This window comes from Periplaneta americana, chromosome 6, assembly GCF_040183065.1.
Source record: "Periplaneta americana isolate PAMFEO1 chromosome 6, P.americana_PAMFEO1_priV1, whole genome shotgun sequence".
NCBI classification, from domain to species: Eukaryota; Metazoa; Arthropoda; class Insecta; order Blattodea; family Blattidae; genus Periplaneta; species Periplaneta americana.
Window position 1 is genome coordinate 10,143,022 of NC_091122.1, and position 17,558 is coordinate 10,160,579.

Below are 17,558 nucleotides of genomic sequence, written 5' to 3' on the forward strand. Positions count from 1 at the left end.
AAGACCCGGTACTCAGTTTTATAGGAGGCTGAGTGAACCTCGTTCTGAAAGTTTGGCAACGAGAAAAAATCCTGTCACCACCTGGGATCGAACCCCGGACCTTCCAGTTCGTAGCCAGCTGCTCTACCAACTGAGCTACCCGGCATGCACTGTTCTTAATTTAACTGTCATGTGAGTGTCATTTCAGTGCATTTTATCATATCATTTGAGTAAACCAGCACTCATTTTGGGGTTACAGTGGTCCAAGATGATTCTAAATACAGTGTACTATGCTAATTGAAAAGTTGGGGCAAAGTTACCAATGTCAAGGTAACATTGGCCCAATATTAAAAAAAAAAATTATGAACTCTGATTAACATAAACCAACATGTTTGCAATGCTTTAGGAGACATTATTACTTCACACGCAACTCTTTCTAAAATGTTTCAATAAAATAAATTAACAGACATCAATTACCTACAAAAGTTTACTTTTAGAATGTTAAAAAAATTGGGTCAATGTTACCCAAGTTGACAGTACTGTAAAACGGGGTGACTTGATACACCTGGGGGGCCTTGATACATTTCGTAAGTTCATGTTTTGGAACCAAAACATCAACCTACAAAATGTATAAAGTTCCCCCAGCGTGTCTAGTCTCCCCGTTTTATATGCTGGGAGACTTCATACGTTTTACGGTACAACATTCTATGGCAAAAATGTAAACTACATATAAAAATAAAAAATCAATAAGATGGAGTTGCACAACTGGGTATGTCTGAATTCACTCTAGTTATAGGCCTATTACTATAATATGAAAGATATGTTAACAAGTATGGTTGTACAGTGTATCTTATAATCTGCCCATTGTTGTCTACATCACAGTTGAAGGGTACACTGGAAAAACGATCAAGGTCGATCAAAAATCGAAATTGAGTTAATAATCCCATCTTATAGTGGAAAGGAAGTACTATCATGTGGTCTAGCCAGTAATAAGAAATAATCGTTATTGACATTCCACTACGTTAATTTCTATTAAACACACACATAACAAAGTATTAAGTGCTTAAACTTTAAAATTCGTTTTTCTCGAAACTTTCTAAAATGGACCTTGATCGCTATTCCCATGTACCCTTCAGTTGGGAACCTCTATTATATCACAGCATTTATACTTTGTAATAGTGATTATTTTAGGTGTCGGCTGATCAATAAAATAGAGATTTTCAACTGCGACGTAGATATCAACAAGCAGGTAAGATGCATTGCACAGGCATATTGGATAACATACCTTTTATATAATGATATAACTTGAATGAATTATGTATTTTACATTTCTTCCATACAGTGCTCTATATATTTTTAACCTGTTCTTGTTGATGTAATGTAAATACTACCAAAATTGAATACCTGATGATGCTCCTATTGTGAGCAGTAACATTTATCTGAAGTTGGTAGAAGAGTGTAAATGAATCGATAAGTTAAAAGCTGAAGAATATATATATATATATATATATATACATATATATATATATATATATATATAATTGAATGTACCTTATCGGAACATACAATGTCTGCAAAAGTATAGGTTACATAATGAACTTCATATATTATGTTCAACACAGTCCTTTTAAAGGTTAAAATTCGTAGATTTTCACATGAACTATTCGAATAACAAATTTAATTATGATAAAGCATAAATGCAAAATTGTGTATTTATTGAATGGTAACAAATTGAAAATTACTCTTTACGAAAATGTTGCTGCCTTATGCTAAAACCTAAGATTTTTCAGGGAAAAATTGTCTAAGTTTTATTAATAATATCAGCATTTTATTTCTATGTCCAATAAATGGACAAGAGGAACTTTCGCACTTACGTATTATTATCATATTATATTTTTAAACACTGAGGATAACATTATCCTGAACTGAATACTGCTTACTACTCATCAGAAAGACCCTGGAAAGCATTCATCTTCAAGTGCATGTAAGAGATATAAGAACAAGCGTGTTTTTCTACTGGATGTTTTAGATTTGCGTTCTATTCATGTAAGGTTTAATCACACATGAATTATTTTATTCTAAAATTAAATATATTTAGCTAAATTGTAGATGTAAGAAATTTGCTTAAGTTATGTTGACAGCCTGTTCAAGTGGCATTACAAATTAACATGTCAACAATTACAAATATTATGTCAATATAAAATGTAGGGTTTCATCGAACTTCATTTGTTTACATTGCATGCACTTTCGAGATACAACTGTAATCCATTCAACAATATATTTTTTCTTGCATTAAATATAGCAACTATGTAATGTTTCTTAGATATCTAACTCTCCAATCTACAATATGATATTTGTTATTAAAATTTTACATCTAATATTTTATCTCTTTCGTATTTTCAACAAAAGTGGCGCAGTATGCAGTCCTATCAAGCTGACCAACAGCAACAGAAGTTCTCTTATGCTGCTAACATTGGGTAAAGAAAGTATTCCTTCCTGCATCTCACCAATACGAGAAACGCCTTGCAAAGACTTTTTCGTGAGATATAGACGTTATGCACTACTAAATAACATTTTTTTATTTCGAAAATATATAATTTCACACTTTTTCAAGTATGTATCACATGAACTGATAACTGCCTTTATCTTAAATGCTATAAAGGCTGAAAATCTAGCAGATAAAGGGTCCTGTTCTGTACTTGGCTTAGACAGTACTTCCACAGTAAATGGGGTGCAATAATGTGTGTCCTACTTCTAATAGTCATGTCCATCACCACTACAGCACCATCTTCATCCAAACAATCTTCACCATTAGAAACACAAGATGTTATTAACAATACTGTAGTACTGGCGAACAAGTTCAAGTTGGAAGGGAGAGGGAACGTGCAGGGTTTGGAGTGCAATGTAAGAAATTACTGCAGTTGCCACAAAAAAACTGAGGTTAAAGTTAATATCATTAGAATTGAATGTAGAGACCATTTCCTGAATTTTAAGAACATAAAAAACTACATTACAACAAAGTGAAGTTGTGATGAATTTCACAAACAATGGCGTTATTATTTTAACTGCAATTGCAGGAAAATTGCCTATACAGTAGAATCCCAGTTATCCGTCATTCTATTAACCGACTGGCAGATTATCTGTCTTTCTCTCGTTTTTCTTTCTTTTTTTTTTTTGCTACAGAAATATATGAAGTAGGTACTGCACATTATATTAGCACGTTTTTTTTAGAGAGAGTTATTACAAACATTTACCCTTACACAGTATGGTCTATTGTTAGAGTTGTAAGCTTACTTTATAGACCTCATAATTTACATATACTACTGGGTTCAAAAAGTTCCCGGAATTTTACTACCATTTTTCGTATTAATATATAACAAGGGATATTATACATTTGTTTTGTTGGTAACATTCATGATGTCATTTCCTTAAAGTTTGTTGATAATGGCGATTGTTGGTTTTGAGTTGTAGGCAATTGTTTATCATAGTGTTTTGTTTGTTCGTCGCATTTTGTATTTATGTCCACAGAGCAACGTACAAACATCAAGTTCTGTGTTTTGTTACACAAAACTCCTGCAGAGACATTAAGATTGTTGGAAGAAGCATAATGGCGAAGCAGCAATGAAAACAACTCAAGTGTATGCCTGGCATAAACGCTTTTCTGGTGGCCGCGATAGCATCAAAGATGACGTACGCAGCGGCCGACCAACAACTGCAACAAATGAAGCAATCGCTCAGCGTGTGCGTAATGTTGTGAGGGACGACCGACGTAAAACCATAAAAGAGATAGCAGCAGAGGTCGGAATATCAGTCGGAAGTGTACATAATGTTCTTCACAAGCATCTCAACATGCATTACGTGTCTCAGAAGTTAGTTCCGAAAATGTTGTCGGCAGAACAGAAAGAAACAAGAATGACTCTTGCTGGGGACATGATCAGTATGACTGATGAAGATGGTGATTCTTAAACAAAATTATTGCTGGTGATGAAACTTGGTGCTACTTGTACGACCCAGTCCCTAAACGAGTAATCTGAGTGGAAATCGAAAACATCTCCTCGGAAGCAAAAATTTCCTAGGGACACTTCCAAAGGCAAAGTTATGTTGGAAGTTTTCTTCGACTCTCAGGGTCTCATTCACCATGAGTTCATTCCAGAAGGTCGTACTGTAACGAAAGAATTGTACGTAGAAATCCTCCGTCGCCTCCAGGACGCAGTGAGAAGGAAACGTCCAGAAAAGTGGGTAGAAAACAACTGGTTCCTTATGCATGACAATGCACCTGCTCATCGCGCAATTATTGTAAAGAATTTTCTTGCCAGGCACAACATAACTGCTCTGGATCACACACCATACTCTCCTGATTTCTCACCACCTGATTACTTTCTGTTTCCCCGTCTGAAAAGTCATCTGAAAGGACGGAGATTCAATGCTGAAGAGGTTATCGCAAACGCGACGAGAGCACTAAGACGGGTTTCACAAAATGGCTTCCAAGCCTGCTTCCAGGAACTCTACACGCGTTGGCAAAAGTGTGTTGTTGCGGAAGGCAACTATTTTGAAGGGAATGCTGTAGAATAGTGTTTAAGGTACGTTGTTTCTATGATACAAGCAAATTCCGGGAACTTTTTGAACCTAGTATGTAAAAGTCTTCCACAGGTATGAAAAGAAATCGTGTTGTGCGAAGTATAGGAGAAAAATAGTGCAAATCATTGAGTGGTTTGGGGAAAGAGAAACTGTGGTTCATCTCACATCAGAATACGACACTGGAGTTACAACTGTGTGCAATTTAATAAAAATTAAGGATAAAGTGTGTAAAGTATGTAAGTTTACAACACAAGACCTCCATATTCATATCTTTCCAGACAGAAATTACAATGAGTTTCTTTGTCCCTTAAGGGGAGAGGATGGTATTTTTTGGTGAAAAATGAGTATATTAAAAAAAAAAAAAATCTTTAAAATACTCTGTGATGTGTGTGGAATGCATAGCATAACATTTTGTGGGTATTTGTGCCCTTATCGGATGTTGAGTCGCCATTTTTAAACTTTTTGCGTTATGGATTTTTAAATCACTTGCCCACTTTTATTGTTTCCGGTAAATTAAATTAAAAAAAAAAAGTTTTTTTTTTTTCTTTAAAATACTCTTTGATATATGTGGAATGCATTGCATAATATTTTGTGGGTATTTGTGCCCTTATCGGATGTTGAGACGCCATTTTTAAACTTACTGCGCTATGGATTTTTAAACCACACACCACCTTTTATCGGTTTCCAGAAACTTAATTTTTTTGCTACATTGCCAGACAAAAATGGATATAATTTTTCGGAATTATTAAACATACACGCATGAAATTTAGAACACACATTCTTTAGACTATTAGGAAACTTTTCTCTGTAACAGAATTTTGTTAATTGATTTCATTTTAAAAATACGTCCGTTTGTTTGCAAGAAAGGAAATCAGAAAATTGTTATTAAATTTTAATTGTTTATTTTACAAACGTAGGGACTAATATCAAAATTCTGTTACAGACAGTTTGGAGAATATGCTTTTGCAAACACATTGCAAAAAACTGTTTGAATCTATCTTTAAAAACGGTTTAGATATATAGGTTTTAGTACAATCCTGCATTGGGTATATTTTTTTTTCAAATCTGGGCCCCCAAATAATTTTTTTTTCAAAATATTTATATTTGGTTGAGTTGCTACAGCTATGAGCTCTCTACATACAAAAAATTAATATTTCATACAAATAGGAAAAAAGTTAAAAAAAATACCATCCTCTCCCCTTAAAAACCAATCGTTGATGGCCAGACTTAAATTACTGAACTTCTGATCCTTTACCTAGCATGTTAAATACAAGATCATGGAGAAAAATACGAAAGTGTATTATTCACTAAATTTACTAACATCTTTTATAGTACAGATTATCGATTTTTTTCGATTAACTGTTCAGCCCACCCCCTACATTACCACGGATAAGGGAGATTCTACTGTAGTGGTGTTCAGTCCAGGTCTGTTCCATAACTTCCATAAATCTGACGAGATATAAATATTAAAGCCTTTGACGTCAGCATGAGGGAAGGCACATATGCCATCAGTACCCGTGGTTATCGCAGATTCTTGTCCTGCTCCGATTTTATTATAATTAACAAAGTTATATTATCTCTGTCAACTGAACAGAACAAAATATTGGCTACTGTATGTTTCGGCCTCATAAAATGCAGAATATCATTATTTTCAGACAGAATCTGGGTGGAAATCCCACAATAAATTATAAATTTTGCCTTAATATTCATAGAAAGACACAGTAGGTTCATGTATAGAGCAAGGCCAATTATCACCATTACCTATCATTAAAAAGCACAAAGAGCTTGTACATAAAAAGAATGTACTGTAATTTTTCACAATTATGATCCATGATACAACCGTTCAAAGAACACTGTATAAGTATCATAACCGTTCATAGAGAGCAGCAGTGACTTGACTTTAAACTTCAGTACAGCAAAAATGTGGATAAACGAGGTACTATGTTAAAGTGCAACATTTGAATGGTTGTATCATGGACCATAATTGTGGGAAATTACGCTACTGTACAATTTGTATAGTTGAAATTAAATATTAATATTATGAAAAATAAAAAATAAAATATAATACATTAAAACATTACTTCCAATAATAATAATAATAATAATAATAATAATAATAATAATAATAATAATAATAATAATAATAATAATAATAATAATAATAATAATAAATGGATTAATCTTTCTCAGGATAGAGTCTGACGGCAGGCTTATGTGAGGGCTGCAATGAACCTCTGGGTTCCTTAAAAGCCATGTTAGTAAATAATAATAATAATAATAATAATAATAATAATAATAATAATAATGGATGATAATGAATTTGCATTCGGAGTTTTTACAAATGGCACCAATACGATTATATAATTAACAGTTATTTCGATTATGTCATGATAATTCTACTGAGAAAATGAAAATCATGTGCTATGAACTTGAAAAGGGCAAAAAAAAAAGTTATGGTTTTATGAATTGTTACAATTAAAAGGAATAACGGGATGGAGAAAACCTGTAATAATAATAATGATGATAATAATAATAATAATAATAATAATAATAATAATAATGGATGATAATGAATTTGCATTCGCAGTTTTTAAAAATGGCACCAATACAATTATCTGTAATAATAATAAAATAATAATAATAATAATAATGGATGATAATGAATTTGCATTCGCAGTTTTTAAAAATGGCACCAATACAATTATCTGTAATAATAATAATAATAATAATAATAATAATAATAATAATAATAATAATAATAATAATCTCGTCAAAAATTGTAATCTTGTAAAATCTTGAATTGTTTCACATCTAACAGCTTCAATGTAATGTAAGCTCTATGGAATACAATAAAAGAAAAAAAAATATATAATAATAATAAAGTTACATTCTCATTCTCTGGAAAATGGCGCCAATACAAGTATAACAATTGAAAGTTATTTGTTTGATGTTGCGAAGATTTTAGTGAACAAATTATTAACTATATTAAGGGAATTTTATTGTCTTATGACTTGGAAAGCAACTAAAGTATAAAAGATACCACACAAATGATGACAACACTGAAAAGACTAAGGACAAAATCTACACGATCTCTGGTTCTTGCATACGTTTTGGGAAAAACAGAACATGTAAACCCTTAAGCCAGTTGACCATTTGTTCATTTGGGTGTATGCTGTCCCATTGATCGAATTTCGATAATTTTAGGGGCAAGTTTACAAAAGAAGACGTACCTAACTAACATAAGAGAAGAGGGGAAGATATCAGACTTCAGTTCACGATAAGGCCATGAGGTCTCTCTTCCAGGGGAAGTATAATACACGCAAAAAGTACTGGCTTAAGTATGTTTCATGAACGAGTGCAATGGATTTAGAATCTTTGAATATAGATTTATTCTATAGATAGTATTTATGATTAGGGAAATTTTTGGTTTATTTATTGTTTTTATTTTGTTGGTTATTTTTGTTATAGTTGGGGTTGCTTTTTTAACTGAAAACACACAATGAATTCGAGGTGATGGAGTAATGTCATGTTGGTTTTTTTTTTTACTAGATTCATGCTCTGACTCTCTTTCTTAAGAAATTTCCGATATAAATTAAGAAAAAAAAAAAAAAGAACAATCCTCTACGAAACAAAGAAAGATGACATTTTTGTTAAACTAAAATGTCTTCCGATATTATGTAAAAGTTGTGTTTTTTGTTTTTAAGATTCGATCCCACTGCAGCACTGTATAATATTTTATGTTTCAAAATGTTTTGCACTTGATTCTGAAGTGTATTTTAGCAAATACACCTGTCAGAGTGACTTTTACTGGACTTTAAATAATAATAATAATAATAATAATAATAATAATAATAATAATAATTATTATTATTATTATTTTGCGAATAATCTGTTCTCGATATTTCGCGAATGTCTGTGCATTAATCACCGCGAATTATCGGAAGTTGACTGTATAAACAAAGAAGATGAAATACTAAAATGGTTGACAGGATTCATTCTGAGGTGGTATTGACCAGGCAATTCATCTTGACTATAAAAGCCATGATGATATAAATACTCTATACATGAACCTAGTGTCGCTAGTCTAGATTGAAGTATATTGCATTGGTTATGAACATTAAAAACTGTATTACTGCAAATGTACAGCAACACAAGCCTACCTTGAAAATGAAAGGAAAAGAAATAAATATATTCTGAATATAATTTCTCAAATTATCTGTTTGCTGAGAAATAAGACTGTACGAAAACAAATGATGAAATCAGCATTACATGACGTCATTGTCAGTACAGAGAACACAGTGTTCTCTAACCATCAGATAAAAAAAAAACTGCGCAATTAAAAGGGAGATCCTTTCTGGAGTCAACATGGAGAAGTACAATTAAGCATCGCTTTGTTTATTTACCAGTTTTGGAAATAATTATCCAAACTACACAATTCCAGAGTTTTATGAAATGCTATTGTTTATGTATTGCAGACGCAGTCAGTGCAAAACCCTGCAATAAAATATCATTTTTTATTATTTTTACAAAGGGAAGGCAATAAAGCCACCATAAATAAGTGCGCACTAAAACACCATACATACAGGCTTTTGGAAGAAAATCAGTAAAAACAATAATAAAAAATGCAACTTCGAAAATGGGTAACAGTATACTCATCACTGACCATCCTAACAATGAACAGTTCTTCCAGGAGACTACATCCATGCTTGCCTCGCAGTTTACACCACTCTGAATCGTACATTCAAATGCTGGAAAATAAAGCTACTTTCTTGAAGTGTAGATGGATCAAAATATAGTCTGTACAATTTTATTCCATTGTCGACAGTGAGACAACCTTAAATCAAAATATATTGCATTCCATTGCATTGACATGTCTTTCATTAGGAATGATATCCACTGGAGAGAGAAATACATTTCTACAGAACATGGTGGGATGTTCCTTTTTTTTTTTCTTAAAGGGATATGCAAAGCTGCAACTGTTGTTGCTAGCACAACACACGATTAAAACTGAATTTACAATACAGTACACAGGCTAATGAAGTGCTGAAGGAAGCCACTTTTAAATCTCCTACTAAAAAAATACTTTTAAAAAAAGTTGCGGCACATGGTGAATAATTAGGTATCTTCTAAGAGTACACTGAAGCAGGAGTAGTGTAGTCCGTCACACCAAAAATATAAGCTTTTCCTTTCGAAATAATAAAATGGTAAAACCAAGTAGGGATGAAATATGCCAAGACACAGATTATCCACTTCATTATGCCAATTCTCGCAGTTCTGTTTTGAAAATATTTTTAACACTAAGTGCACTACAAATTCTGCTAAAACATCGCAATGTATTTATCATACAAATATATGTGTGGTAGTGGTTAGGCAGAAGCTCATGATGCCCACACATTGCAACAAGTAGTATTATGTCTTACAGCTACGTTTATTATTCTGCTTTTTTAGATATTTCTGATGCACTCAAATCTCATTTATTACAACTGAATGATACAATTTGTGTGCCCAAAATCCATATTTCATCAACAGTTATGAATAGCAAATGAAACTACATTTCAAATGCAATTATGTGTGTGGTGAACAACTGTTATTTAAAATTACACTTTTCATTACTCCAGGCTCAACAGATATCATTTTAACACGTTTCTCATAGGTGAAAAGCTTTCAACCCTTCCAAATCAGCGACCTGGAGGGCAAGTTCGGATTATCCTTAATAAATTAAAAAAAAAGCTTTTTTATCACATTCTATATAAAATTAGCAACTATAATTAATTAAATTACTACAATCTTGTAATAAATCAATGTAATTAAAAACTACACAAAGCCTGTCATGCTGCATTTCATAAAAAATAACCCAAATCCCAACAAAATATAAATTAATATACAAAGTTTCTATTTTATGCCTCTGATGCGTGGTTACAGTACGTAAAATACAAAAGAAACAAAAACTCCATTTACACGGCTGCATAAAAATTTATAGCAAAAATAATAGAACCTCCCAAATCTGCCAATTTAAGAATTATTGCTGGTGCTTCTTAAATAACTTAAATATAAATCATTATTACAACTAATAAACAACAAAACACACTGAAAGTCACCACCAAGTCCGAATCCCCTCTTCCCTCCCCACCCAACCCCAAAACTAATCATACATTCTGTTGAACACTGGTAAGAATCTATCCTATTTAGTTACACAAAACACATTCTTGCTAATGAACAACAGAATTCAGTTTCATGACTCATTTTTTATCCCTCCCTCCCTACCCACAAAAACAAAAGAACATAGCTGCACATAAACAAAATCATACGAAATATATATGCAACTGATAAAGAGTACAGGACTACCGACATCACCTATGTTAGCACACTGGAAATATCACCAGAACTGCACATAAAAACTTGGCAGCAACCAAGCCAGCATTCTGGTCTCATTCAACTGTCAAAGCAACAAGACTCGATAGCACATGAGAAGATGGGTTACCTCACGAGAAACCAATAGAAACCCTGAGAAAGTGACGGCATCTTCCATACCAACGTCATTGTAACAGAACAGTGTATTATGCATGTCTAAATTTAAAACTATTATGAACAATGGAGAGTCGATATTCACGCAGTACCAAGAATACAAGTTTGGAAACATTTTCAGGGCTCCAAAAATCTCAACTTCATAGACACCATGACTTCTCTTATTTATACGGATTTCTGTCTAAATATGGCAACCAACTGTTTCCGCATTTTTAAAAAGGTTTACAATGTAAGATTTAATACTGTTTCTATTATTTATAAATCATTTTTCTTACCTCCAACCTTCAACCAATTTACATTCTTTTACAGAGTATTTTGTACACAATTTTTCCACATGTTCACAACTACCACATTATGTAATGTCTTTATACAATTACAGAAAGTCTTTCTTTACATTATTTCGATATCCTCACATCGATATATCAAGAACAATTAACTTCATTTTTATTTTAATTGTTTAAATATCATTTATTGGTTTAAAGTGTAGACATGAAGATTATTGCGAGCAAAACAAAAAAGAAACTATCTCTCAACTGTTGCACATCTTGAAGCTTCGTGTAATCTATGGAATATAATCACTGCCTGCTGGATCGCAACCATAGATGCAAAGATCAAATGGAATGGAATTACTTTATCTTTTCCAAATCGATTCAGAACAGATCACTGGTTCAGTCATTGTGGTGTTCAGTGATTATGCTATTTTTTTCACACACTTTTTAAAAATATATCAAAGACAAATAACATTTTTTTATCTCAAACATCATTATAATCACAGCATGGCTGTTTGAGATGAAGCTTGCAGTGAAGAAGTGAGGTTAAGAATGGATCATGTGTGCACATTCCGTAATATATTTAAAATCTGAGTAAAGAAAAGGGCATTTCTCAGTAATTCTGTATTATGTGCAAAATATAGTAAATGTCTTTAAGTCGTGGGTATAAGAGATATTCCTATATGTAGGTGATAAGGGAAGGAGAGGAATATTTACACGTTTTCCTTCAATATTGCGAACTGAAGTCAGATGTAAATACTTGATAACTCTTCTTTGCTCATGAAAATTTAAAGCAGCTTATGAATGTCAACATTTGCCTCTGAATTCCCTATGACTAGGATATTCAACGAGTAAAATTATATATTTCTAGGAACACCTACTTTAGGTCCACATGAAACAAAAGAGTAGGAAGGCATAGTTAACACTGATTGAATATTCAGTCTAAATTGAAGGTTAATTTTGTTGACCTCAAAAATTGTGTTCGTAGTTTATCATACTATGAACCTAGGAGTTTATCTCCTTTTGTATTCAAGTTTTATTTCTAGAGCCCTGATTATGTTTACGAATTTAATTCTCCAGTCAATATCAAGTCAAAGTGTCATCCCCCTACGATATGGATTGAGGTGACATCTACGCCAATTGAAGGCTTTATAATTATTGCATCTACACATCAAATTTCAAGAAGATTTAGCAATTCTAGGAAATACTGTCTGCCAACAATTTCTAAATGCCATACAGTTTTACTAAGTAATCTCTGAAGCATAGAGAGGATCACTGTTCATAAAAGTTTTACAAACTCATCAACTTTCAACAACTTCAATGTGTCTCATATATACACACTACTGAACTTTCATCGATATGCCAACATTTACCCGCTATCACTTCTGATCTTGCCATCACAGTTACGTTCTGCCCACAAATTTATAAATGTAAACCCATTCTTCTGCAGTTATAAATACAAAAGTAACAAAAAGAGGCAAGATGCAATACAAATATTTGGATTACAAAGAATTCCTTCAAACAACTACAAAACTGCCAAATGCTCTACCTCGCAAACTGCACATTTATTCAAAATTATATAATTAAGCCTATATGCAATAAATTACTGTGTATACATAATAACTTGGGTCTCTTCACCAGCTGACTGAAATTATTCTATTTTGTGCTTTCTGTCGAGCGACATACCAGCTGTCTCCCTCGACCCTTGCACTCAATGGTTGATGAAAAAGCATTAAATATAATTACGCCCAGCAAACAATGTCTCAGTTTTATGAAGAATGGTAAGCAGCGTTCCAAGTACGAACCAGGGTAAGGCACGCACTTCGAACACTCTAAAATGAAACCCTAGTCACGGTTTCACTACATGACGATGGTAACAAAAAGTGTGGGATGTTGATAAAGGAGACTCTCCGATGAGACAAATATACACAACTAATGAGATCTAGTGATGAACTGGCCCTAAAAGCTAAAGACTAGAACAATGCTGTCCTACAAAACCTCAAGCAAAAAAATTAAGACACAACCAGACTATCATGACCCCTCTATGGGGATATAGGCCTTTAGGGACATGCACCAAGAAAGAGGGGGAAGAATCCTCTGAAAGGAAGTGCGGGAAGGCCCGCACGTCTTCAAAGAGTGCTAGTATAGAGAGTCTTGCTGCTTTGAGTACATTTCCAACACCTTTGCTCTCTGACCTGACAATTGCTATGAGATTTTTTTTTTGAAAATTTTTTTATCAAGCACTATTTTACATTTGTAAGTCGTGCAAACTGTTTCTATGAGAAAGCAGTGTCTTAATTCATTTCAAAATGAATAATACCTCACTGTGAGTTTCACCTAAAGTTGTTAATACTTTTTTATATTCATAATGCATAGTATTAATTATGTTTCGCTTTTACATAAAGCCAGGAACAAGATAAAATCATAATTAGGTAAGGAAATTATAAGTGTTACCTTCTATTATTTTATAACAGTGCTGCGGTTGTAAATATCATAACAGCACTCATTCTTCCATTCTTTGGTTGCATACAAAGCCACAAAAAGCATTTATTTTTTTAAATATTATTGTTGTTGTATCACGTAAGTATGTTTTTTTAAAAAAATGGCAGTTGTGAACCAATTTCATTCATTGAGAGGTCACAACAAAAACATCCACTCTACCACAACAGCTTCGTCAGACAAAAATACCACAAATGGAATCAGCCGCCCATCAAATCAGCAGTTCTCGCGATGACGTCTACTGACTGGATGAACGTGATAAACAAGAAAATTTGCAATGCGAATTTTTAATTCTTGTCTTGCAAAATAAAGACTGAATAAGAGAAACTTTTTATTATTTGTTTTACCAAGTGCGGTGAGCCTTCTGTTGTCCTTTCAACCAAAGCGGCACCGCAAGAGTTGTAAGAGATTTAGACAAAGTTATAGTGAAAGGTATTTCTTTTAAATATAATTACATTATGATCAAGTGTTATATTTAATAATACAAGATTTTTAGTGTGTTGTGTTGTAGTTCGTGTTTTCTTTTCCATTCTAACTTGTAACTCTTCCTACAGGTAGCACCTAGAGCTTACCTGAAGCCCCTCAGCTCTCGTTCATTTCTGAAAAAGGCCACACATTTCATAATGAGAAACAGCCGGCACAAGTGCGTCTGTCGCATCAATTTCCTAGGCACATCAGGAAAATAACACAACTTTACATTTTCTGCTGCGATTCTTCATGAGGTGACTAAGGGTCGTATTCATAGTTTTATTGCTAGAGAATTATACATAAAGCAGTAGGCCTACTATTTTTTTTTATTAATGTTTGAACAATGAAAAAATTATATATTTTTTTTTTACAAATGAACAAATTAGAGTAGGAACATTACTAATGCTCCATTACGCAATATGCAGTGTTAAAGTGTTACCTTTAATAAAAAAATAATATTGTTTCTTTTCAGAAATAGGATTTTCACTAAAAAAAAAAAAAAAAAAAGAAAAAAGAAAACAAAGTAAGTTTAATTTTTAAAACTTTCTACTAAAAAATTGTGGATTTTAGAAATTTCAGTAGTGCATCACCTTAAGAAATTGTACTTTGACAATCTCTCTCTCTCTCTCTTTTTTTAATAACAACAATGAAATGAAGGGTCCAGGGGAAGAACCTGCTAAGTCACATTTTACTGTTTTTACAGGAGAGCAAGTTAAAAGTTTCAAGGTCCATTACATTCTATTATCTCTGAGGTATCATTCTTCAAATATTTCTGGCTTAATCAAGTTTTTACTCTGTACAATTAAACCACAGAAATCTCTACTGTCTGAGGTATTACATGGCATCTAAAACAAAAAATTGATAATTTTGGACTTAACAGGTTTTTCCCCTGGACCCTTCAAATGTCTGTGTCTACAATCTAGGGCCCAGTTTCACCAGACTTCGTTAAAATAACGCTAACAGCATGTTAACTAACGTGTTGTTAAAAATTAAACATCCTGTTAGTGTAATAGTGTTTCACCAACCATTTGAGGTACTTTGGCTAGGTAACATGATGTTAAGAGTAATGTAACAGGAATCAAAGAAGCAGTGATTGTATGAAAGTTTACTGAATCTGCCTTTAGTTGGTGTAGTAATTTGTTTTAGCGGAGAATTGTATTTTTTACATGATGGAAGTATTGGAGGCTAACATAATTATAACGGAAATCTAGAAAAAGAAAGTGTAAGGAACAGTAATTTTACCTCATATGAGAAATATAATTATTTTAGTAGATCTAGCAATTATATGAATGTAATTGAACTCAAACGTAGTGATGGAACTTTCATTAGGGAAAAGGAACAAGCATGGGTCTTTTTAACCCAATATTTTCAATCGCCATTTGGATGTGAAAACGTGAACTATGAAACAAATCAATGTTATGAAAATATTAAAAGAAATGCTAAGACGGGTCATGCACAAGATACAGTGGAACATTTGAAAACTGACGGTAGTACTTTCACTCTCAAAGTTGATATTTGTACGATGATTCTTTCAATTATCCAGGATCAAATATAACCAATAGAAAATGAAAATAATTGTGATGGTGAATAAGCGTTAACATTATTTTCATATCTCATATATCTAACATATCTTCATATGTCATTGATCATAATTACATGTGAACTGTTAGATCAGTGAAATAAAGAAATATCGTTTTGAAAATTTGCAATTATATGTGAGTATTAATACGAAATAATAATCACAGAAATGCTTACATTAATAAGAACATATCTTCTCTTTACTGTGGATGCAGTGCTAATATTAATATGAATATTTAAGCATTTATGAACATATTTATTCTGAATAACAAAAATGCTGAAGTAGTGATTGCAGCTAATTGTTTTCACTGCAAATGTATCTCAATATAATAATGCGGCGTGTAACATATGTTCCCTGGCAGCCATGATTCACGCTGTAACAGGACGTTAAGGATTTAACTGCGGGAGTATGCTATGTTAATTTAACAGAGGGTTTAACATGATGTTAGCAGTAACAATGTTGATGAAACATCTCTCCCGTTAAGTTCACTGTTAAACTGTCTTAACGACATGTTAAATAATTTCGAGGGAAAAATTGTTCCGGAGCCGGGTATCGAACCTGGAACCTTTGGTTTAATGTACCAACGCTCTACCACTGAGCTACTCGGGAACTCTAACTGACACCGATCCAATTTTTCCCTCTATATCCACAGACCTCAAAGTGGGCTGACAACCGTCAAGCAACAACTTCGAGTGCACACTAACTCCGTGTGACTTAAATTGTGGTTTTCTGTTAATGAACAGTGACGTGTATTATGCAAATCAAGATTTCAGGTATAACTCCCTGTAAAGTTGATTTGAATAATTGGATCGGTGTCGGTTAGAGTTCCCGAGTAGCTCAGTGGTAGAGCGTTGGTACGTTAAACCAAAGGTCCCAGGTTCGATACCCAGCTCCGGAACAATTTTTCCCTCGAAATTATTCAAATCAACTTTACAGGGAGTTATACCTGAAATCTTGATTTGCATGACATGTTAAATATTTAACAAGGGTTGGTGAAACTGGGCCCTGTTTTAAGACCCACAATTTGGTACTCCCCACCTAACATCAGCATGTTGCACAGGCTGTCCAGTCTGTGAAGCCAAATACATGGAAAGCGCAGTACTGTACTGTACTGTACTGTACTATCACACCAGCTCACTCATCCATACCTCTGTTGCCACCTGCCATAATTCCCTTCCTCTTGCGCATCTCCTCATCAGCGATCACCCGTCCAAGGGCTCCCGGAATGATGGGGCCTCCCCTCAAGCCACCCGGAGCTCCCAAGTGCGTGTGGTGCTGACCTGCACGGATGGGTTTCGCTGCACAAACACAAACATCTTCACTTAGTACAACACCCTACCACAAGTACACGAAGTTCACTGCTGCTAGTGGAAGTTTCCAGTGTTGTGAACTGCCTATAAATAAAACCTTTTTCAAAACTCTTTGTCTTTCCATATTTTCACAATTACTTCCTAATACTTTGAGGAGAGCTCTTTTAATTCTCTGTGGCGTACTTAAAACCACTGTGAAATATTCTCCCCAGCTGACACAACAATAGGGTTGCCAACTTTTTTTGAAGAAAATACGGGAGACTAAGAGCCGAATTCATAGTCAACACTTAAGCAGTTGCTTATAATAATTTCCAATTCATAAATCCCACTGAAGTGAACACTTATTCAAAT

The 17,558-nt window shown here is 33.4% G+C and overlaps 1 protein-coding gene and 1 non-coding gene across 3 annotated transcripts in view; both read right to left on the reverse strand.

Moving 5' to 3' along the window:
• Positions 1-8,931: 8,931 nt before the first annotated feature.
• The window catches only part of Khc (kinesin heavy chain), a 144,350-nt gene continuing 135,723 nt past the window's right edge, over positions 8,932-17,558 (reverse strand). For both annotated transcript variants that reach the window (XM_069827446.1, XM_069827445.1), the window contains exons 18-19: positions 17,046-17,195; positions 8,932-14,449 (exon numbers count right to left, since the gene is read on the reverse strand). In XM_069827446.1, coding sequence (XP_069683547.1) covers positions 14,433-14,449; positions 17,046-17,195 — 167 coding nt within the window. In that variant the 3' untranslated portion in view covers positions 8,932-14,432. The remainder of the gene's footprint in view (positions 14,450-17,045; positions 17,196-17,558) is intronic.
• Positions 16,435-16,506, reverse strand: TRNAN-AUU (transfer RNA asparagine (anticodon AUU)). Its single transcript has one exon. It is a non-coding gene; the product is annotated as a tRNA-Asn (tRNA).